The sequence below is a fragment of the Dendrobium catenatum genome, unplaced genomic scaffold, assembly GCF_001605985.2.
Source record: "Dendrobium catenatum unplaced genomic scaffold, ASM160598v2 fragScaff_scaffold_908, whole genome shotgun sequence".
NCBI lineage: Eukaryota > Viridiplantae > Streptophyta > Magnoliopsida > Asparagales > Orchidaceae > Dendrobium > Dendrobium catenatum.
The window spans coordinates 600,151-624,055 of record NW_021319370.1 but is presented as its reverse complement, the minus strand read 5'-3'; the positions used below and the strand labels follow the sequence as shown (position 1 = coordinate 624,055).

At 33.5% G+C, this 23,905-nt stretch overlaps 1 protein-coding gene across 1 annotated transcript; it reads left to right on the top strand.

Annotated features, from left to right (window-relative positions):
* The first annotated feature begins 6,637 nt into the window (after nt 1-6,637).
* LOC110112729 (pentatricopeptide repeat-containing protein At5g16420, mitochondrial) lies at nt 6,638-9,256 on the top strand. Its single transcript, XM_020845044.2, has one exon. It carries the CDS (start codon nt 6,690-6,692, stop codon nt 8,349-8,351), a length of 1,662 nt encoding a protein of 553 aa, XP_020700703.1. The 5' UTR covers nt 6,638-6,689; the 3' UTR covers nt 8,352-9,256.
* Nucleotides 9,257-23,905: the final 14,649 nt, after the last annotated feature.

Below are 23,905 nucleotides of genomic sequence, written 5' to 3'. Positions count from 1 at the left end.
GATAGTCTTGCTTTGTTCTCTGAAGGTGATGTCTCCATTGCTTCGGCTAAATGGGGACTCACGTTGGTTGGATACTCGTTGGGTAAGAGGCCTTATTTTGAAGCTTTAAAATCTGTTATGCATAAGGTCTGGAAATTAAAAGGTAGTCTTACCCTTCTTGCTTTGAATGAAGGGTTTCTTTCTGATGAAATTTACTAGTTCGGAAGACTATGAACTTGTTTGGTCTGGAGGACCTTGGTTTTTCTTTGGAAAACCTTTTATTATTCAGAAATGGTCGCCTCTTTTTCGTCCTAAGCATGAAGAGTTTACGTCCATACCTTTATTGGTCAAATTTCTAGAATTACCTTTAGTATGCTGGACACCGGAAGGCATTTCTAATATTGCTAGTTTGATTGGAGTACCTATTGTAGTTGATTCTTTAACCGCAGAGCAAACTAGGCTCACATTTGCTAGGGTTTGTATTTTAGTTTCTAAGGATTCTATCCTTCCTGATGAAGTTAATTTTTTTATTGTCGGTAGCATTTTTTTCTTTAAAAGCTGTTTATGATTGGAATCCTACTCCCTGTCAAAGCTGTGGATCAATTATGCATCCGTCTGAGTTATGTCCGACTCAACTGCCTCAGCAAACGAAGTTGGATTGTGATAAAACGGTTTGGGAGCAACAGGAAGGCTTTCAGAAACCGAATAGAGGAAGGAGTAAAATCAGAAAAGTTTGGAATGTTGCTTCAGGTTCGATTAAATCTTCTTTCAAAAAAGCTCAAAATATTTCTCAAAAGAGAGATCAAAATCCTTCTGATCATTCTAATTCACATATTCTTTCTTATCCTTTATTAAAATATAAAGAGGTTTCTTTAAAAGAATCTTTAAATTCTGATAAATATCTACTAGTAGTTCTCAACAAATTTTAAATCCTGTTTTTGAATCTGTGGGAGCAGCAGCTATTGAAGTTGCTATTCCTGAGAAATTGGATTTATCTGCTTCCATGGAGATAATACCAAATTTAAACCTATCTATTGATGAGATTACCTCTAATCTCAATTTAAACAATTCGTTGGGGTTATCTAATGACCCTTCTATGTCAAAATCTTTTTTAGATATATCTGTTTCTCGTAACAAGTTTCAGGTGTTGGAATCTCTAAATAATGATGCTAAGATGAATAATGACTTAATGGAGATCTCTACATCTGTTATCACTATTCCTGATTATACCGGTATTAAGACTGCTATATCTACTAGTAAAACTACTAGATCAAAAGTTGCCAAGAAGGCTAGCAATTCGAATATTAAACATTAACGTCTTTTCCAAATATTATTTCCTGGAATGTGAGAGGCTTTAACTGCTTAGATAAAGTTAAAGCTTATGCTAATCTTATTAACAAGTTTAAGGCTGATTTTTGTTACATTCTTGAGGATAAAATTAATGTTGACCTTCTTGGTAATTCTTGGTTTGAGGCTAGACACAGAATTTTTCAGCATGAAGGTAGTTGTAATAATTTCAATATATCTGGTGTTGGTAGAATTTGTTAAAGTGGAATTCTTCTTGTATTTATTTCAATCCGGTTCTTATTTCTAGCCAGCTTATTCATGGGGTTATTAAATTTGGTTCCATTTCATTTTTTATCATGGCTATCTATGCTTCTAATTCTGCTATAGATAGATTAAAACTTTGGAATGATATTCTTCACCTTTCTGCTAACATTACGGACCCGTGGATATTGCTGGGTGATTTTAATTGCTTCCTTTTTTCTAATGAAAAATTTGGAATAGGAGCTATTTCTGCTAACAATTCGAATTCCTTCAATCATTGTATTTATGGGCTTTTGGAGCTTTCGAATGTAGGTAATTTTTATACCTGGTTTAATCAGCAGAGTAAGAATCCTATTCATATTAAATTAGATAGGATTTATGTTAATAACTCTTGGTTAAATGCTTTTCCTTCTTCTTTTTATATTGTGGAGAGTCCATTTTGCTCAGATCACTCCCCTCTTATTGTTTGTAGCATAACAATAATCATTCTAATTATAGATTTTTGTTTAAAAAATTACTACTGCAAATATGATAGCTTTTGGGAACTGCTTATTGAGGTGTTTTCTAAAGCTTCTGTTGAGAATCCGATTAATAATCTTTATTCTAAGCTCAGGCTTCTTAAAGTATTAATCAAGAAGCAAGTTTGGGCTTCTTCTAAGTATCTTTCCTCTGCTATTGACAATATAAAGAAGCAGCAAAGTGAGCTTTATAGCCTTATTCAAAAGGATCCACTGAATGAGAATCTTAATTCAGCTTTTACTAAGATAAATTCACTTTATAGAGATCAAATGTCGGTTTGGTCTTCTTGGGTTTCTCAGAGAGCTAAGCAAAAATGGATGACTCATGGTGAAGATGATCTTGGTTTTCTTTATTCCAAAAATAACAGTAGAAATAACTATAATAAAATTCAGGGTATTTCATCTGATAAAGGTCTCATTATGGATCATATTAAAATTGCTAGTTCTTTTGTTAATCATTTTAAAACGACTTTTAATTCTCCTGTTCCGGTCAATTCTTCTTCTTTCTATATACCAACTAGTAATAAAATTCTAGATAAACTTAAATCTGATTTGATTATTCCGATTTCTATTGATGAAATCAGAAAGGTTATTTTTAAGAATCCAAAAAACTCTACACCGGGTCCAGATGGATACACTTTTAAATTTTTAAGCTTACTTGGGATATCGTGGGTCCCACTTTATGTAGAGCTGTTCATTATTTTTTCAATACTGGCTTTATGCCTCAAGCTACCAAAGCGACTACCATTTTTCTTATTCCTAAAATGAATAATGCTTCTAATGTTTCGGATTTTAGGCTCATTTCTTTATGCAATGTCTTTTATAAAATTGTGACTAAAATTCTTACTAACAGAATGCAGAGTGTGATGCCTTTTATTATTCATAATAGCCAATCTGGGTTTATTAAGAAAAGGATTTGTACAGATAATATCATTCTTGCTGCTGAGCTTCTTAGGAGTTTCAATCATTGTCCTAAAGATAAGTTTTTTTGTGCAAAAATTGACATTCATAAGGCATTTGATAAAGTTTCTAGAGATTTTTTAATCTCTAGGATGATTCAAAAAGGTTTTCCTAAGATTTTTATTACTTGGATAAAAGGTTGTATAGAAGATGTGAATTTTTATATTATTCTAAATGGTTCTATGCATGGTTTTTTCAATTCTACTACGGGTATTCGACAAGGTTGTCCGCTTTCTCCTTATCTTTTTTGTATTATTATGGATTCCTTGTCTAATATTTTGGATAATGATTCTCAAATCAATGGATTTGAGGAGATTAAAGTTGGTGATAGTTCTATATCTCATCTTCTATATGAAGATGATGTTCTTATCTTTTGGAAAAGCTACTTTGGAGAATGCGAGAAATCTTAATAATATCTTAGATTGTTTTGCGACTGCCATTGGTTTACAAGTTAATTCTAGTAAAAGCTCTCTTATTATTTCTAAAGATAGTCCTTTAGAAAATACTATTAGCTTCATTCTTGGCATTAGAACTACTTATAACACTATTAAATATTTGGGTTTACCCCTCTCTTGTAAGAAATTGAGAGCTGCTGATTTTCAGCCATTATTTAGTAAGATTACTGTCTTGTTAGCCGGTTGGAAAGCTAAATTACTCTATTTTGTTGGGAGAGTTCAATTTCTAAATTTCACTATTTACAAATGTTATTTTATATTGGATCAGGGGTATTGCTTTACCTAAGTATTGTTATAAATTTATTAGAAAAGTTTGCTCTAATTTCCTTTTTCATGGTGATTTGAACAGTAGAAAAATTCATATTATTGCTTGGAATAAAGTGTGTATGCCTAAAGAGTCTGGGCATTTTTTATCTTGATGCTCTCAATTTTGCTCATAATTGTTCTCTTATATGGAGAATTATTAATGATTTTGGTCCTTTGGTTATTTGGGTTAAATACAAATATTTCTCTTTTTGGAAACCTTGGAAGGAACCGGTTTCCATGTTATGGAAGAATATTACTATGGTTGCCAGAAAGATTAAAGAAAAGCTTCAATTTCACATTTTTCCTTTTCCTAATAACTCTCTTTCTTTATTTTGGGATCCATGGTGTTTTGGAAATTCGGTTCAGGAATTAGTTCCTTTATTAAGGGTTACTATGGGTTTTGATTCCCAAAATTTTCATTTTGGGAATTGGATTTCTGGAAAAAGCTGGAATTTGCCTTCTTATTTAAACCCAGCCCTTCTATTTTTCCTAAAATTGACATTTTCGATCCACAAGGCTCGAGCATTACTTGGAATGGGGTTTTACTTCCTTCATTTAATATGTTCTATAAAGGTTTTTTTGAAGGTTCTAATAAAGTTGATTGGTTTAAGATGATTTGGCATAAGATATATGCCTTGCGTTATTCTTGTTATGCTTGGATGGCTATTCTAAAAGGGCTTAAAACTTCGGATATCCTGATTCAGAGGAATATTAGTGTCTCTACTTCTTGTATCCTTTATTCTAAAGCTTATGAGAATCATGATCATCTTTTTTTATTGTGATTATACATTTAATATTATTTCTAATTTCTTGCATAATATTTTTTTTTTCTATTCAGACCAAATTTTGTTCAATTATTTGACTTTATTTCCTCTCTTAACTTTAATTCTCAGGTTAAGAATTTCTTATTTTTGTATGTTAATTGTTCTATTTATTTTATTTGGAATGAAAAAAACAAGAGAAAGTTTGAGAATAAACTCTCTAACTCAGTTGCTTTAAGTAAATTCATTTACTCTCATCTTATTGCTAAGGCTTCTCATTGGAAGTCTTTTAATTCTATTATGGAGGTTTTAACTAGGAGAATTGGCAACCAGATTGTTTCCTAAAAATCGTGGATGGCCAATTTTTTTAATTTTTTATTTTATAATTTACGTAGTTGTTTTCTAATATCTTATGCTGGGTTTTTGTGGTTGGTAGACTCCTTTGGAGCAGGTTTTCTAGACGGTTGGATCTATCTTCTACCAATATTTGGAACTCTTATTCCTCGACTGAGCAGATTGGGATTCCTTCTTTAATTTTATTGGTGTCTTTTTAAAGACCTTTTTTGCTTATTTTCCTGTTTTTGACAGATTCTACTGATTGGGGGACTAGTTGAGATCATGTTTTCTTGATCCGTGGAATTGTGTCTTCACTATTGGAGCATTAGTTTAGGTTCAAGTGCTGAAACTTTGAGGATCGAGTTGATTATCTGGCTAGGTCTGTTTGTGCTGTTGTATCTCAGTCTTAATTCTCCTCTTTTTTTTTTTATCGAAAAGCTGGCTTTCTTGTTTTTTCTCCTTGGTTGTTTAGGAGTTTCTCTCCTAAGTTGTCAAAGAGTTATCTTCTTTGTTTTTTCCTTCTTTTTAGAAGGTTTTCTCTTTATTTTCTCCTTTTTAGGAGTTATTTTTTTCTTTAGGTTTCTAGTTTGATATTGTAAGTTTTTTCTTGTTTTTCTTACTTATCATTTGTACTCTTTTGTAATTTTCATTTTTGGAATGAAATTTGGCATGATTGCTCCTATTTTTCCCAAAAAAAAAAGACATCTACTCTCAAACTTACCTTTGACTAGCTACCAATCGAGCATCGGCCGATTGGAGAATAAGATTATTCTACTCCTTTCTCCAATGTTTCATCGTTAGTCCTCTAAATCTTTCGAACTTCCTGATTTAGTAAACTTGGAATTTAGGACAAAAATATGCAACATGACAGTATCTCATAATTTAACTTAGAAAGAGATTTAAGTACTTTTTTCAGCAAGATTTAACTTAAACCTTCCTAAAATGCTACTTATACATAAATCTTTATCAAAAGCACACCTAGAATTGGAATTGTGCATGATTCCATGAAGTCCCTCATGTTCTCTCCAATTTCTCTTGCCCTTTGCCCCAAACTATGGCATGTAGCTCTTAAGAACTTTCTCCAAGAATTTATAGTCTCTCTCTAGGCAAAACTCTTTAACTCTCAATCATATTCTCTCTTTTTTAGTTAATTATTTATATTAGGGATTTAAAACAAACCCTAAACTCCTGATTAAATAAATTTTTTGGGTATATAGTATAGTATGATACATATATCATATAATATGATTTGTTCAATATTACTGTCTTAGATAATTGGATCATCCTGCTTGAACGAGATTTGTCTAACAAGCTCTTTATTGTTTAGGCTGTACGATTAAGATCCCATATATATATATATATATATATATATTAAAAAAGATTATATATATATATATATAATTCGATTCATAAATTTTAGGTTCTAAAATAGGTAAATATGAATATGATAAATAAAATTTAGTATACAAATTAGTTATGAGAGATTGGTTCAAATTTTAAATTTATATATTTTTAAAAATTTTCATTATTTGAATTAACTAATTTTTTAATATGATATAGTTCATACAAAAAATATGATTAGTTATGTAAATAAAAAAATTTTACCCATATAATTATCATAAATTACTAAGATATCATTCATATCGTATTATACAATTGAAGCCATATAGTACGATTGAAATTATACATTAATTCTGAAAATCAAGTTATTTGTTTTGATTTATACTTATATGTGTGATTGATTGTTTAATTTGTTGTATTTCTGAGATAAAAGGCTCAGTAAATTAATTAATAAAATACAAATTTACACACATTGCTTCCCATTGATGTTTACCGGAAATATCATCTCAAAGGCCCAAATGCACCGGCGGCCGCCGGTGCTGCACTTCCACCTCCGACCTCTTTCCACAGTCGTCGACCTCGCCCACCTCTCCTCCCCAATCAATCTTGACCATCTGGCCTCCATAACCTCTAACTCCGATCTCCTCGCCTCCTACAACATCACCCCTCCCATTCGCCCATGGCCCTCTCGCCTCACTCCCGGCCGCCTCGCATCCATGATCCGCCGTGCCGCGGACCCCAACCTCGCTCTCCGCATCTTTCACCACGCCGCCTACTTCCACCGTGGCTTCTCCCCAACCTACTCTTCCTACCACGCCATTATTGATCGCCTTGCCCGTGCCCGCGCCTTCGATCTACTTACCCCAATCCTTTCGTCCCTACGCCGTTCCGGCATCCGGTGCGGCGAAGACGCCTTCATTTCGCTCATCCGCGCATTCTCTCTCTCGTCACGCCCGTCTGACGCCCTTCGCGTCTTTCTTTCCATTCCTTCCTTTCGTGTTCAGCGATCTGTGCGTTCTTTCAATGCTCTCCTTAACGCCATGGTTCAAAACCGCCGGCTTCGCCTTGTGCCCCCTCTCTTCCGCAGCTGCCACTCTAAGTTTGGCATCATCCCTAATGTTTGCTCTTGTAACATTCTGTTGAAGGCTTTATGTGGTGTCCATGATCTGGCTGGCGCACACAAGGTACTCGATGAAATGCCTGGTATTGGGATTGTCCCCAATATTGTATCTTATACTACGTTAATTGCTGGACACTGTTCTGACGGCGATATTGGTGGTGCCAAGGGGCTCTTTGATTTGATTGTAAGCCATGGGTTGATGCCGGATGTTACCACATATACAGTGCTTATTGATGGTTATTGCCGCAAGGGTTTTATCGTCGATGCCGCCCGTCTTATGGATGAAATGGAGTTGCAAGGCGTGGCGCCTAATGATGTGACCTACACTGTCATGATCGAGGCATGCTGCAAGGAGAGGAAAGCGGGGGAAGCTCTGAATTTGATCAGTAGTATGCTGGATTCAAAGTTTGTACCAACCTCAAATCTCTGTTGTAAAGTTATTGATGCTCTCTGTGAAGATGGGAAAGTGGAAGGTGCTTGTTCGACATGGAAAAAGCTTCTGAAGAATAATGTTACTCCTGATAACTCCATCTCCAGCACCTTGATATATTGGTTATGCAAGAAAGGGATGATTTCGGAGGCAAGGAAGCTCTTTGATGAGTTTGAAAGTGGATTCATTCCTAGTTTATTGACTTATAACACACTCATCTCTGGCATGTGCGAGAATGGGGAGTTGCAGGAGGCGGGGAGGCTGTGGGATGATATGGTTGAGAGGAGGTGTGCCCCTAATGTCTTTACATACAACGTGCTAATTAATGGATTCTGCAAGGCAGGGAAGCCAAGGGAGGGGATTAGGATTTTAGGGGAGATGATGGAGAGCATGTGCGTTCCCAATAAGTTTACATATAGTGTTTTGATTGATGGCCTTCACAAGTTAGGAGATATAGAGGAGATTGTTAAGTTGCTTCAAAAGGCTACCTCCAAAAGTGAATTTCTTGATGGGGAAATTTGGAATGTTTTCGTTACCAAGATGCTTTCTGATAGTAATCAATGGAGGGAGGATCTCATTGTGTTGTTGGAAACATAGATATGGATTTGATGTTCATTTGCTTGAGGTGACTGGACTTTGACTTCTATGGATTGGATGACGCATGTTTGGGGTTTTTGGTGTTTTGCTCATTTATTTATTAGTTGAATGTGAGATGAGGAGCATCTTTTGGCTTTGTTTGTGACAGTTTTCTTATTGCTTATTATTAGAAATTTTTAGTAAAAAAAATTATTTTTTACTAAAAATTTGCTTTAATAGATAGCAAGAAAGCTGTATCAAACAAAACCTTAACTTATAATCTCAAGTAGCAAGATGACATTGCTTCACTGGGACTTTTAGGTTGACGGATGAAAATGTTACTGTACTGGTGGCATGCTTGGTTTGTATTTTGGTGCTGCCTGCAGTCATCAGACCTGTATAAATGGATATTTTCATAATCGCTTATGGTTTTCGTTTTACTGATCATGAACCATGCACACGGGAATGAATCAGAAATTGCAATTTTATTTTATTAAAGTAGAGAGCCATGGCTTTCAAGACTCAACGATGCTGTAAGCTTGCCACATCTCTCCTGCCTTCAATCTGTACATTGTGTGACCTACAGTTGGTACGTATTGTTACTTCATTCTGAAATCGTTTTGATGGTCATAATGAAGAAAGCTTTCTCATGGTTTTAGAAAATCTTTAAATAGTTTTTTTCCAAGAAACATCAGCTACTGTATTACATGACTATCAGTTAGTATGTTTTGTGCTGGTGGAACTGGATAGGTTGTGCTAGTTGCAGTTGGTTCTTCCAGTTGGTTTTACGTAAGCAGACGTGATTGGTTATTGTTAAGGATTGGAACCTCTTCTTTCGTGATAAATCATGTCAATCATCTTACTTTGTAAGATTTAAAATGAGTTTTGTACTTGGTGATTTTAATGAAGTTTGAGGAGTTGTTATAGTGGTATGTTCCTTTGGCATTTTAAAAACTTTGAGCTCTTCCAACTTGGTTCAATATTGGAGTATTCTTAAATGTCTTGCATTGTAAGTGATTAAACAGTTTCATAAGTGCCTTAGGTGTAACAATCCGAAATTTTGAAAATAATTGAAAATGAAAAAAATTTGAATTCATGTTTGAATTACGCTAGATAGAAATAAATTTAAATTTTAGGTCTTCGGATTGCTTTACCGTTTTTCAGGTCGATTCTAGTCCTATAATTATTTTCAATGATTTTGATTTTGACTGCTGACTTCTCCTCAAAACTAATTTTATTATATATTTTCTAGCTTCCGCTCAATTTTTTTGTATGTTATCGTATTGATTATTCTGAATATTTTAATTGTAGCATTTCTAAATTTCACAGGATAAAATTATTATGATTTTCTTTGAATAAAAGTCAGTATTTTTTATGTAAGGATATTGTTAATACAAATACTATAAATAAATATAGACATATAGTTGTGTGATAGCTGATAACTATTCCTGTTAAAAAAATGTTATATTAATATGTTTGAAAAACAAGAAAAGATTGATTGACTCATTGGTTGAAGATTGATTGATCTGTACACGATAGTGGGCGGTCGACGGGTTTTCCTTTAAATATTGTGGTTGGGTGTTACCTCTACTTATTCACATGATATAATAATATAATAATTGAGAATTATAAGGAGTTATTACTATGCTGACGGATAAAGAATGACGCCTCTATTTATTGAGCCAACAATCACTGATTATTGATTATCGACTACTAAAAAATACTATAATAGTTAGGATTTTTATTTGTTTAAGTGTTACCACCGAAATGAATTTTACAAATTTGTTATTATTGTAAAGCTTTATTAATATTTTATTGATTTACTGTTATTATAAATATTTACTGTTACTATATTGATTTGCTATTACTGTCACCAATTTTACTTGTGACATTGTATTGATATTGTTACCGATATGGACATCTATAATGTTTGATACTACTAATTCATTGTACTAATGCTAAATATATTAAGCATGTGATGGGGGGTTGTGGAGTATATTTTTGAAATTATATAAACATCTATATCTTTATCAATCTTAAATAATGCTTAGATTTTCTTTGATATATAAAAATAAGAAAATCATATATTATAGTTTAAATGAACACTGTATTATAATTCATATATTAAGAAACTTAATAATTAACTAGCTTAGATCATTTAAGCTATTGACTTAACTTGAATTTATAAGTTATACATTTATGCATTGACATTTTAATTAAAAGACTCTCTCTCCAAGTATTGCATCAAGTAGTAGTGACTTTTCTTTTGCTCTCACAGTATGGCGGAGAAGCCCGTACAGAAGCTGTTTCACCAACGAGGTGTGGCAGAGAATCGTGACTCTTTTAAAGGCAGAGGACCTCAACTCTATTTTCACCTTCCAAGTGTTGTTCAGAGAACCACAACTCTATTTTCACCCTCCAAGTGATTGTTAGAGAATCACAACTCTATTTTTACCCTCTGATGATGGTCAGAGAATCATGATCTTTGCTGAAAAACTACTTCTCAGGAACCACAGAGAATCTAGGTAGACGCTTATAGATATTAGATAATATTCTTGCTTGGAGCAATCTTGTGATCCCCTCACAACTTCTCCCTCACAAAATCTCCTTCTCTTCTCTCATAAAGATCTTCTTCTCTCCCTCAAGGCTCTCTCACTTAAAGTATAAACAACCAAAGATTTTCTAATGGAACTATTAAAAACCCTTAAGTAGTGGGCATCAAGAAACCCTAATTTTCAAGAGTTATGTCTTCTGTTCGTACCTTATGATCGGTGAAATTTAGACTTGTCCAGCAAAGTTCGTGTAGACGAACTTTTTAACCTTTATAACACTTTGCATAGTACGATCAAAAGATCGTCCGATATGAACTGTAGAAATTCTTTCTGTTCGTTTAGGACAGCTCTTGGAAAGGCCAACTTTGTGCACTGTTGATCGTCCAGCACTATGGACATCATATAATACGATCAATACTAAAATCATAAATTTAATTTAGTATGATATCTGAGATGACCAATTTTGTACACTGTCAATCATATTGTACGAACTGTATCATACAATACTATCAATGATAATAATTTTCCATGATTTGATTGTCTGATTTCGAGAGATTAATTAAGAAAAATTTTAACTAGGGCATATAGTACGAACCAAATCGTACTATACAATCAGCACATAATTAGTATACTTCATAACCTATGGCGGCCAGAGTTTTGATAGAGTACAATAGATCATACATTACGAATTAAAGTCATATAGTATGAAACAAAGTTGTATTGTACCAAGCCAAAATTGTACATTACAACCTATGTGTGTGTAAGGTTCCTTAGTAATGATATCCACTCAATTATATGATATGACTCAAGAAGGAAAAAATACATAACAAATTAAAAAATACATACTGTAACCCTAATCTACCAAGCCTTGAGCTGATCAAAATTGCAAGTGAATGGTGAACTAATTTTCTGAAATGTTAGTACACAAAATAAAACAAAAATATCACAAAATTAGGAAAAAAAATAATAACATACACAATAATGTTTGTTATCATCAAAATCATAGTGCTTAGATCAGGTTTGCAATATCGCTTATGTGAAAATACATTTGTTCACTATATAAGCATTCCATATCATTAAGCACCGCGACTAAGCAAATATTTTAGCACAGAGGTGCTAGTTCACTCTCAAGCACTACAGCGACATACTTTCAAGCATCAGAGCATCATATACATTTTTCAGTGTTTTCTTATAATTAGATGTTCTTTTCTATTTGTAGAGGAGTTCATTCACTTGAGTAAAACTTTATACTTTCCAATGTGCTTCTCTAGTACCCTCTTAGAGTAAAATCTAAGTGAGGCTAGTGAAGTTTATGATACATTCTATTAGAGAATTTAGTTTGTGTTTATTATAGGAACTCTAAAGTGAAGGAAGAAGGAATGTAGAGGAGATACATTGATTCTACATGATGATATTTTCACTACTTCTCATATTCTTTGATTCTTCTTTAAATACAATGAAAATGTGTTTGCATATTATTTATTCTATGTTTGGTTAAATATCTTATTTTGGATTAAAAATGTAAATATCATATTAAGTACTAATAAAGACTCTTGTACTTTAAAGATTTAATGATGTTCTCAATTATCTCTTATTCTTCATTTAATGCATATAGTGGCTTTGTGTGTAGTTAACATATAATGTGATGTATAACCTTGATGAATGAATGCTAGAACAATCAGAAATATTGAGATAGAATGTTAGCATTCCTAGACATAAGATATTTAAATATTCTAGGTTCTAAAGGAGATAGTATAATTGTAGGAGATCAGTAGATATAAAAGAGCGCAAAAAAAAAAATCATAAAGTACTTATAAGCATCTCAGAATAAAGTGCTCCCTAATTTTCTTTCTTTGATTCTAAAAGAGCGGTTCAAATTTGTACTAATCTTCTTTAAAAATTTAGAACTCCTAATATTTACCTTAAAACTTTAAAATTTAAAAGATAATAGCTACTATATTAATTGAGAGAATTCTCAAGGGATTCACATCTTTTAAGATTTAATTAATCATAAATTCTTATCTTTTATGGAGAACTTGTGACTACATTATTAAAATAAGTCCTATCTTATTCTTAAAAAGTTAAGGAAAAAAATCTATGGGAACATGGTTTTTTTTATTTTAGTACTCTTTTTTATATTCAAATACATTTATAGAATATCATATTTATCCTTTGAAAAGATATGTTATTCTGTTTGTTGTTATTGATTTTTAAAACCCCATTTTTATTTTTAAATACCTTTACATAATATCATGTTTATTTTTTGTGATATTTCATTATTCTTCTTGGTGTATTTGATTGTGAAATTAATATTTTTTTTAAATATAATTTTATTTAATCCATTGTAGAATATTTTTTTTATCTTTTGAGATTGTATGATCACAATAATAGTACATCTGAATTTGTGTTGTTTTATTTTCCCATAGTAATACATCTGAATTTGGATACTTTTATCATATTGTATGACTAGGCAAAATTTTCCTTTGGTAGTAGTTTAAGGTTTCTAAGCAAAACGCCTAATGATAAATACTCATCTTTGAACACTAAAATGTGTTTTTTATGTGAGAGACTACTATTAAGTGAGAGAATGGGGAGAAAGAATTTCTTCATGTTAACTTTCAATTTTATTTTATTTTTCTCAAAACTCAAAGAGAAGCATGTATGTGAGATTATGCACTTTGGTTATTTTCCCTTATCATACCTTTAATCCTAATATTTAATTGCCCAAATTTGTGATTTAAAAAAAAAATTAGTTATAAAGATTCTATTGATTTTATGGAAGAGCTTCTTGTGTTTATGAGAACTAACTAAAAGGCTAAGGTAGCCATTCTTTTATTGGAGAAAAAGAGGTGTGAAATTTTCTTCAATAGCCCAAGAGGAGGGAATCTCTACCTTTCGTCGAACAAAAAAAGATAGTTTAGTGGAATGATCAAGTAAAAGGCTTTGGGAGTGGATGTAAGCTAGTAGACAAACTACTATAAATCTAATTTGCATCTTTTTTTCTATATTTTATTTGTTTTACTACTTACAATATCTATGATTATGATTATATCCTCTTGAGATGTGACAAGAATGAAAAAAAAAAAATTATTTTTGATTATTATTGATCTTGTCATTAATTTAAACTAAATGTTTTATAAAAATTTGAAAGTGGAAAAAAGTATATAGTGTTCATAATTTTATTTTTAAAGCAGTTTTTCTTATATTTAAGATTGAATCACAATTTTAGCATACATAATAGATCCAACAATTGAGGCATAAGAATACATTGGCCATGTGCTTCTTTTTATCTTCATTTTTTTGCTTATGTTTTTAATATTAAGTGGTTGAAGATCGACATATTTATAATTTTTGCCTTCATCTTGTTAAACTTATCTATCACATTTTTAGTATATTATGATTGTGAATGGCTCAATGAACTAATCTTTTTAATATCAACCCCAATAAATAGAATGTCATCTATGTTTAATAATAAAATATAACAACCTTTCATGTGCCCTTAATATAGAAATAGTGAACAATGTTGCATCTATAAAATTATATTCTATGCATGAATCCATTCAATTTTAGGAACTTTTCTTAAGGCACTTGTTCTAAGTTTTAAATACTTTGTTTTGCTTTACATAGAAAAAAAAATTTCCCTAGTTCAACAAAGCCTTAAGGTTATAATATGTAGATCACCTTCAAGGTTTAATTCACTCCCAACTTTGGAGAAGGTAACTTGCCTTTGTTTGATTAATTTGAGGCAGGGGCGGAACCCCTTTGTTGCTAGGGGAGGTTTTTCTGCGCCGCCCCCCAAAACCCCCCCCCCTCCCCTTTTTAACCCCCCCCCCCCCCCCCCCCCCCCTCCCCTCTTTCAAAGAATATTTTTTTTATTATACTCTTATTTAGGTAATTTTTAGTCTTTATTACAAGGGTTTTTAGGTAATTGCCCCCAATATTATTAAATACATTGTGTAGATGTCTTATTGTTAGGTAATGATGAACCAAATACAAAGAGAAATAGTAAATCAAAATTTGTTCCGGGGGCAGTTGCCCCCAATATTATTAAATGCATTGTGTAGATGTCTTATTGTTAAGGAATGATGAACCAAATACAAAGAGAAATAGTAAATCAAAATTTGAGCCCCCGAAAAATCCCGCAAGGGCACTGCCCCTTGACCCCATGACCTGACCAGGCAGGTCGAACCCCGCCAAGGGGTGCTACCCCCTTGGTCCCCCGACATATATGCGAACAGTTACTTATACGCTTGCCCCTCCTGAAAATTATGGCTGGTTCCGCCCCTAATTTATGCTCTCGTAAAAATTAAGTACCTTCACCTTTTCATGCATTATTTGATTTATACGCTGAAGTTGAGGTTCCTTCCATCACGAGTTTCATGGAAGATAATTCATAGAAACAAAATAATGACTTTAACAACATCATCACTTTTTTTGGGGAAAATATGTTAAAAGAATTAATACATTAAGCTTGCCACAAATCTAATATTTACATAGTTCAAGTTCTCATGATTAAGTCAAGCTTATTAATATGATTAGTGATAAAAGCTCCATGTAACATCTTGAGAACACAAATCATGTCTATCATAATGCTTATTATAGTATTCTCATTGAGGATGTTAAAATAAGATTCATGTTAATGAAAATATAAATAAACCACAAAGCTTCTCTGTATGTCAACTCCTACTTTTCCTAATAGACTGGTTATATGTTTTTCTCCTTTTAGGCTTTGAAGGAGTTATTTTTGTGAAGAATGTGAAGAAAATTCTCTTGGACTATTACAATTGGTCAAGTCAAAGCATTATTATCCAGAAATCATCTATTCTATTTGGTAAATCGATCAATATAAGGAAATGGAAAGATGTATCAAACTTGTTGGGTTACAAAGTGGTGGACGAGTTGAACTATTTGGGAGTTAAAATTACATTTCTGATTTTCAGCACTTGATGGAGAAATCTTTAAATAGATTGAATGCTTGGGGAAATATATTCATTTCTCTAGCATGTAGAATGGTTCTGGCTAAATCGGTTTTTCTTGCTCTTCTATTATTTTTGTCAACTCATTCATTGGTTCCTATGGGTCACTTGAAGGAGTTTGATAAAATGTGCAAAAAATTTATTTGGAACAAATAGAGTGGTAACCATGGACTTCATTATGTTGCTTGGGAGGTCTTATGCAAGCCGAAGAAGAGGGGAGGACATGGTCTTTATTTAGCTGCATCAAAGATAGGTACGTTAAGGGAAAAATTGGCTTGGAACCTCATTAATAACTCCTTATCACTTCTAAATAGAAACTTGATTGTGAAGTATGGAGATAATTTGTGGAATTTTGAGGTGAAGAGATACAGCTTGGTTACTTGGAAAATAATTCTGGATGGGGCAAAGTCTCTCCGTAACATTGTGAGTTGGAAAATTTCTTCTAGTTTCTCCGTTAACGTCCTAAGGGATGTTTGGATTCATGAAAAAAAGTATTGAAAGGTGGCCTGCATATATTTCAGAATTAAAAGATAATACAACTTCCCTAGACATGTTTATTACGAATGGGAGTTGGAAAGTGGATCGTTTGAAGAAGCAATTTGGAGAAGATATGGTGGGCATTATCACACAAATTCAAATCCACCTAGAATTGGTGCAGAATCAATTAGAGCTTAAATCAAAGTTATCTAAAAAAAACTATTTTCGCACTTGATTCAGAGAAAGTATCTGAAGATGATAAGGAAGATGATTATTGGATGTGGGTGAGAAGACTGAAACTTAATTCTCAGGTGGAGCTATTTTTCATTTCGTCTATACATCAATGTAATCCCATCTAATGACTTCCTTATGCATAGAAGATTGCTAGATAATAACATGTGTCCAAGAGGATGTAATGTCATTGAAAATTTTACTCATATAGCAGTTGATTGTTTGAAACTTTTTCAAGTGATCAAGTTTCTAAATACTTGGCGGTTTGAAGTACCGGTGTTTTTTTGCGGAATGCAGAGTGAAGTTGGAAAGGTTAGCAAGTACTAATCCTTTTATTGCTAATATGTATTGTGCATTACTATTCTTTTCTTGGAAGAGTAGAAATAAGGTAAAGCATGAAGGTGTTGAAGATAATTCTTCATTTACTGCTTCAAATGTTATTAGCTTTTTTGCTACTTCATATCAAAATAATCTCATCTCGAAAAACTGGGGTGTTAATCAGCTTCCTCAGTTATGTTACAATTATTGGCACCCTCCTCCTCCAGAATGGATTAAGGTTAATATTGATGCTACTCTGTTAATATTTAATAAAGCAAGTGTTGGTGGAGTTTTAGAGAAATAAAAGGAAAGTTCTTCTTGGCATTTGGTTTTGGATACATGTTGAGATGTTAGCAATTCGATACATGAAGAAAGTGGTCTAGAGTTAGATGCTTGAATTGGAAGGCATTATGATTGAAGGCGATAATCATAATATTATCAAGTACCTTCAAGATTCAGTTGGCATTATCAAGTTGGATGATTTCAAATCGTGGTTTGGAGGAGTTATTACACTTAAAGGAGTTCAATAAGATTAAATTTTAATTTTCTAATATAAATTGTAATAAGTTAGCTATTTTTTTTTTACCTTGGCTTTTCTAGTAATTTTATTTGGGATGACATTAGTGACAAGAATATTCCTCATTTTTTCTATTTGTTAAAGGAGGAATGAAATATGTTATCTATCATTGAGTAGTTTGTATTAGGTTTTTCTTTAATGCAAGTTGCATCTTCTTAAAAAAAAAGGAGATATTTTTGTCATATATATATATATATATATATGGTGGTCGATGAGATGGGGGAAGTCTAGGGGTGGTTGACGAACGAGCAAAAATTCAGCGGTGATCGGGAAGAACTTCGATGGAGGTCAATGAATAGGTATTAGTCCAACGGTGTTCATAAAGAACTTCGACTTTAGTCGACGAAAGAGCGGATGTTCGGTGGTGGTCAACGAACGAGCGGAAGTTTGGAGATGGTTAAGAAGAACTTTGGCAGTGGTCGATGAAATGACATATGTCCGATAGTGGTCGATGAACGAGCGGAAGTCCAGTGATGGTGGAGAAGAACTTAGGAGGACAAAAGTCCGACGATGGTTGATAGCAAGTAAGCTCCCAAAGTGCTTTGAGACTTCAATTTGGACCCATTTGGGCTTTAATTGAGCTAAATTTGGTGTGATTTTGTTTGTCTTTTCGAGATTTTCAATTCGACTATAGGTTTGATTAAATTGGAGATCAAATGGTCCCTATTTTAATTTTTTAAGCCTCAATCTCATATTTACATCCATATTCATGCTTGATCAAGATTATTTTTGGTGACATATTAGTTGTCTCCCTGTTTTCGAACGTCGAAGCTTAAAAAGTCTGAAAATATATATTTGTAACTTCTCATGAATGTTGAACATCATAAGCATTTCAAAAAAACAACAAACATTTGTCATAATTAATTTGTCTAAATTTATAATTTTTTGTAAATCAGATTAATAATGATATATTAAAATTTACTAAATTAAGTTATTATTTAAGCTTTTATGAAATTCAGCATTTATTTTCAACTTCTATAATACTTATTTACAACTTATATAATATTTATTTAAAAAATATGTGGTTTTATATGATCCTAATAAGTGGATTAATATTAATTAATATGCATTAAAAAAATCTAAGAGACTTCATGGCTTGTATGAAAACTATTGCACAATTTCCAACATCCTATAGTCGTTGAGATAATTATAACATAATACATCTTATGTTATATATAAAAAAAAGAGTTAAAACTTTAATAAAATTTATAAAACTTTCATATAATTATGTTATGGTAGCAGGGCTATGAGTAGAAATACGTTATAAAACTTATAATGTATAACATAATTATAACTTCTTATATTATTAATATAGAAGGATACTTAAATGCCAAGACAGTTGACAATGTTTAATCCAGAATTAGCTTGATGATGGTCCCATCATATAATTCAATCCAGTTAAAATGTTTATTATATTATTAATATAGGAGGGAATCACCATCAATGCCCTCATTGACTTCACCATATTCAAGAAGGAATCACCATATTATTCCATAAATGCTTGATTAATGTAATAATATAGCATAATTCTTAAATTCCAAAAAAAATAAAAAAATTCTGAAATGACTTTTTGAATTCTTATATATATTTATGATTATAATTGATTTTTCTCTTAAATTCTAAAAATTATAATTAAATACTTGAAAAAAAAATCATAGCAATTTATAGAGAGACTTTTTTATCTTCCCACTCCTTGCAACTATAAATACCCCCATTGGGGTGGGAGGAAAATCACACTCTTGTGCCAATTCAAACCTTCCCTTTGGATTGGTAGCTCAAAGATTGTCAGCGGTGATCACAATCTTGCTCTCTTGTGCCAGTCATAGCTCCCCCTTGGATTGGTAGTTCGAAGAGCTTGGTAGCGATTAAAGCATTTCCCTCCTCTACTGGTCCTTGTTTAGATTGGATAGTTCGGAGGGCATTGATGGTGATCAAAGCATTGCCCTCTTGTGCCGGTCCTTCCTTGGATTGCCAACTTAGAGGGCTTTGACAGTGATTAAAGTATTGCCCTCTTGTGCTGGTCTTTTCTTGGATTGGTAGCTCGGAGGGTGTTGACAATGATCAAAGCGTTGCCCTCTTGTGTCGGTCCTTCATTGGATTTGTATCTTGGAGAGCTTCGATTACAATTAAAGTATTACTCTATTATGCTGGTCCTTCCTTAGATTAGTAGCTCAGAGGGCATTGACGGAGATCAAAATGTTGCCCACTTGTTCCTGTCATTCCTTAGATTGGTAGCTCATATAGCTTTGACGGCGATTAAAGTATGACTTTCTTGCAAAAGTTAGAAATGACCCAACGATGGCCTCTCCTGTATAGAGATTTGGCAGTAGCAATGCCTGAGAGGAATTTCAATGATAACAAGCGAACAAGCGAAAGTCTAATTATTGTTAGCAACTGAGTGGAAGTTTAGTGGCGGTCAGCATCCAGGCGTTCATCAAATGATGGTCGTACAAACTTTCACTGATGGTTGATGGTCAAGCCATGAGTCGATGATAAAGATCGAGCAGTGTTCTGTTGGAGATAGTATACATATATGCTGACAGGGACAAATAGTGGGTAACTTGATGGAGAAAATCGAATATTATATTGAACTCAATAGTCTTACAACATATTCATGACATCGACTGAGTAGAATTCTAATTGACTAGTTGTGGTTTGTAGAAAAGATTATGATATACCGCTCACCACTCTAAAAAGATTTGATTGGTATATACTCCTTCATCGGGATTCATCATAGTGTATGAGATATGGTTGATGAAAGTATATCACTTCCTATAATTCAACTTTTTAGATGATGAAGAATATATGATTGAATCTGATGTATAATCATGTAATAGTATTATATATGACTTGGAAATTTTTATGAGCCTGATGTTTGTTTGAAATAATGAATGTTTCATCATCTTGTAAAAAAGTTTGTGAATCCCCCCCCCCCCCCCCCCCCCCCCCCCCCCCAATAAGAAGCCAAGTTATTTACATATTTTTGAGATATATTGCCCCCTGGTGAAACAACTAATTTATAAAATTTTCTTCCTTAAATAGCATTTATTCTTTGATATATTGTGTGTGTGTGTGTGCCTTTTGAAGCATTTAGCCTTCTATGATCTTTGAATGAGTGATGATTTTGTCGAATACTTGCTTTCAAAAAGACTTTCCAATGAGGGCCCTGCCCACCAATAGCTTCGCTTTGAGGCTACCTCATATGCAAGTCTTCATGGGATGATTTGATAGAGCATCACTCACTTGCATTGAAAATATAGAGAAAATCTACAAGTCATGTTTGACCTATCTGAGTTTATTTTTCAGAGTGTTACTCGATGATGCTAACCTGTGTAGAATAGTCAAGAGAATCCACCAAGGATGTTTAATCTATCTGATGTTATTTGTCAGAGTATTGCTCAACATTAACCTGTGTGGAAGAGGTCAAGAGAATCCACTAAGGATGTTTAACCTATCCGAGATTGTTTATCAGAGTATTGCTCAACATTAACCTGTGTGGAAGAGGTCAAGAGAATCCACCAAGGATGTTTAACATATCTTAGATTATTTTTCAGAGCATTGCTCAATGACATTAACCAGTGCAGAAGAGGTCAAATTGACCCTTAGGATTAATCATCTAGTGATTGAGATATAATAAATATTATGTATTTTTTGAATGATAGATTTCTGAGATTATTTTGGCCCACCGTTATGATGAAACAATATAGTAATAATAATGGACAAACAAAATCTTACTATTTTAGGATAGATAGTATAATGATCTTATGAGATAACTTGGAGATATGAGGGATACATCAAAGCATATAGGTTACATAATTTTATTAACAATTACTCATAATACTTGTTAATGCTGATAGTGGTATCTAGGTGAGGCTTATAGCTCACTTGATTTTTAACCCACATTCTAGGTTTTCGAGGATCCTCCATAGAGGAGGTTCTTTAAAGGATGCCTTTATTCTATAAATAAAAAAATTTGATATGCAGGATGATAGATGGGTGTGGTTAAGCTTACCTAAGATAGCAAAATTGTGCCACTTGTTGATTTCCCCGCACTTCACCAACTTCAGCCGTAGTTTGGAATTTTATCTTAAGATGTGCTACTGAGGCGATAGCTCCAAAAATTGATTGCAAAATTCTCCCAAAAATAATGTTGTCCCCAATGAGAGAGTGAGAGTAAATATCCCCTCAACTTGCACTGGTTAATTATCAAATCTGTATAATGATCCAACAACAGTATGAAGTTTTTCTCTGATTAAGCCATATTAAAAAAAGTTGAGTATAATAAAATATAATTTCAATCCAAAAAATTACCATGATCATAATTGCCAAACGTTATTTAACCCTACATATTGCTTATTTTAGGACCAGAGACCGGGGAAGAAGATTGGACTTGCTAAGGAGAAAACTAAATTGTATTACTTGGAAAAACTGAACCAATCTAAAAATAGCTGCTCTATGATGTCCTTAGTTGAAAAAAATTCCACTATTTGGCTTCATCATTATAGGTTAGGACACTCATCCTTTGATGTCCTAAGACACATGTATCCACAACATTTTCATAAATTAGAAAATAAACATCTTCATTGTGAAACTTGTGAGTTAGCTAAACATAAAAGATCTTCCTTCCCAAATAAAAATGAGAGATGTGATACTCCTTTGTATCTTATTCACAGTGATATATAGGGACCCTAAAAAATCCCCAATATCTCTGGGGCACGATGGTTTGTATCATTCAATGATGATTGCACTAGAGTCTCTTGGATCTATCTCCTCAAAAATAAATCAGATGTTAACATCATTCTTCCCATATTTCATACCATGATCCAAAATCAATTTGGGGTGAAAATAAGGAGATTTTGCTCCGATAATGCCAAGGACTATTTTAACCAAACCTTTTCCTCCAACTTCCAAAGTGAAGGGATCATTCATGAGTCCTCCTGCGTTCACACGCCACAACAAAATGGGGTCGCAGAAAGAAAAAATGGTCACCTTCTAACCTCCACTCGAGCTTTTCTATTCCACCATAATATACCCAAATCCTATTGGGGAGAAGCTCTCCTAACTGCAACTTATCTCATAAACCGACTTCCTTCAACAACCCTTAGACTCAAAACTCCAATGAAAATTTTGTCCTCATTTTACCCCGAATTTCGAACCCATAATAACCTTACACCAAAAATATTTGGGTGCACAGCCTACATTCATATTCATAACCAAAATAGATGAAAACTAGATCTAAGAGCACTTAAATGCATCTTTATTAGCTATTCAGCTACCCAAAAAGGTTACAAGTGTTATCATCCTCCTACAAGAAAAACCTTTGTTTCTGTTGACGTTACTTTTGATGAACAAAGTTCTTATTTTTTCAAACCTCATCTCCAGGGGGAGACTGAACTTGAGGAAGATGAGGAAAATGAACTACCACCTCTTGACCTTCCTCCACCACCTCAAACCAATCCACCTGAAAATCAGGACAAGGAAACAAAAGACAAAGCTGTCATTCGATTTGGGAAGGTATACTCTAGGCGTACAAATTAGATTTGGGAAGGTATTGTGACGCCCTAGGCATCCATAGTGAAAGGATTCGTCTGACATTCTAATCGAACTCCATTCCAGTTGTCTTGCTCGGACCTGAAATTGTCAACCACATATAATGAGCTTAAATAGCCCAGCAGGTCACCAAAGCCTACAACTGAAATCAAAGCACGACGACGCTATCAATATGCACACGAGATCTTCAATTCTTTCAACAGTGGCGACGGACGAAAAGCGCTCCGCGGCCTCCGAAATCCAAGCTTTCTTCTCTTTTCCTTTCTCTTTCTCTCTCCTCAGATATTTTCATTTTATAAAATAATTTTCTCTCTCCTCAAAACGAGCTGATTTGCTTATATCCTAAGCCTGATCGGCCCGGCCGATCGCCACATCGTCCTGGCCGATCAGAACAAAATCCAATCGGCCCGGACGATTCCTCAGGCCGATAATTAATTTGCCAAAAACCCTTGCTCTCGGGATTTTGCCAAGCACTGATCGTCCCAAGACGATCCAAAATCGGCCTGGACGATCCAGTCCAGAAATCATTCCAGAAAACACTCCAGAAATCAGCCGTTTTCAATGCACTGATCGGCCTGGACGATCTCAATATCGTCCCGGCCGATCCTGGGAGGAAAATCCAATTCAGAGAGGAACAGTAAGGGAACGAGATCTCACAGGTATACTCCAGGCGTACAAATTCAGATTATACTCCAAAGCATATCCAAGAATCTAAACCATCTCCTGAACATAAGGTAAGCTCACCACCCCCTTATATCCTATAACCAACTCTATATCCTTCAACAACTTCTCATCTTCTCATAAAATTTTTTTGGTTATAATAGAAGATATCCATATTCCTAAAGATATTTCTAAGGCCTTGTCTGATAAAAATTGGAAAAATGCCATGATAGA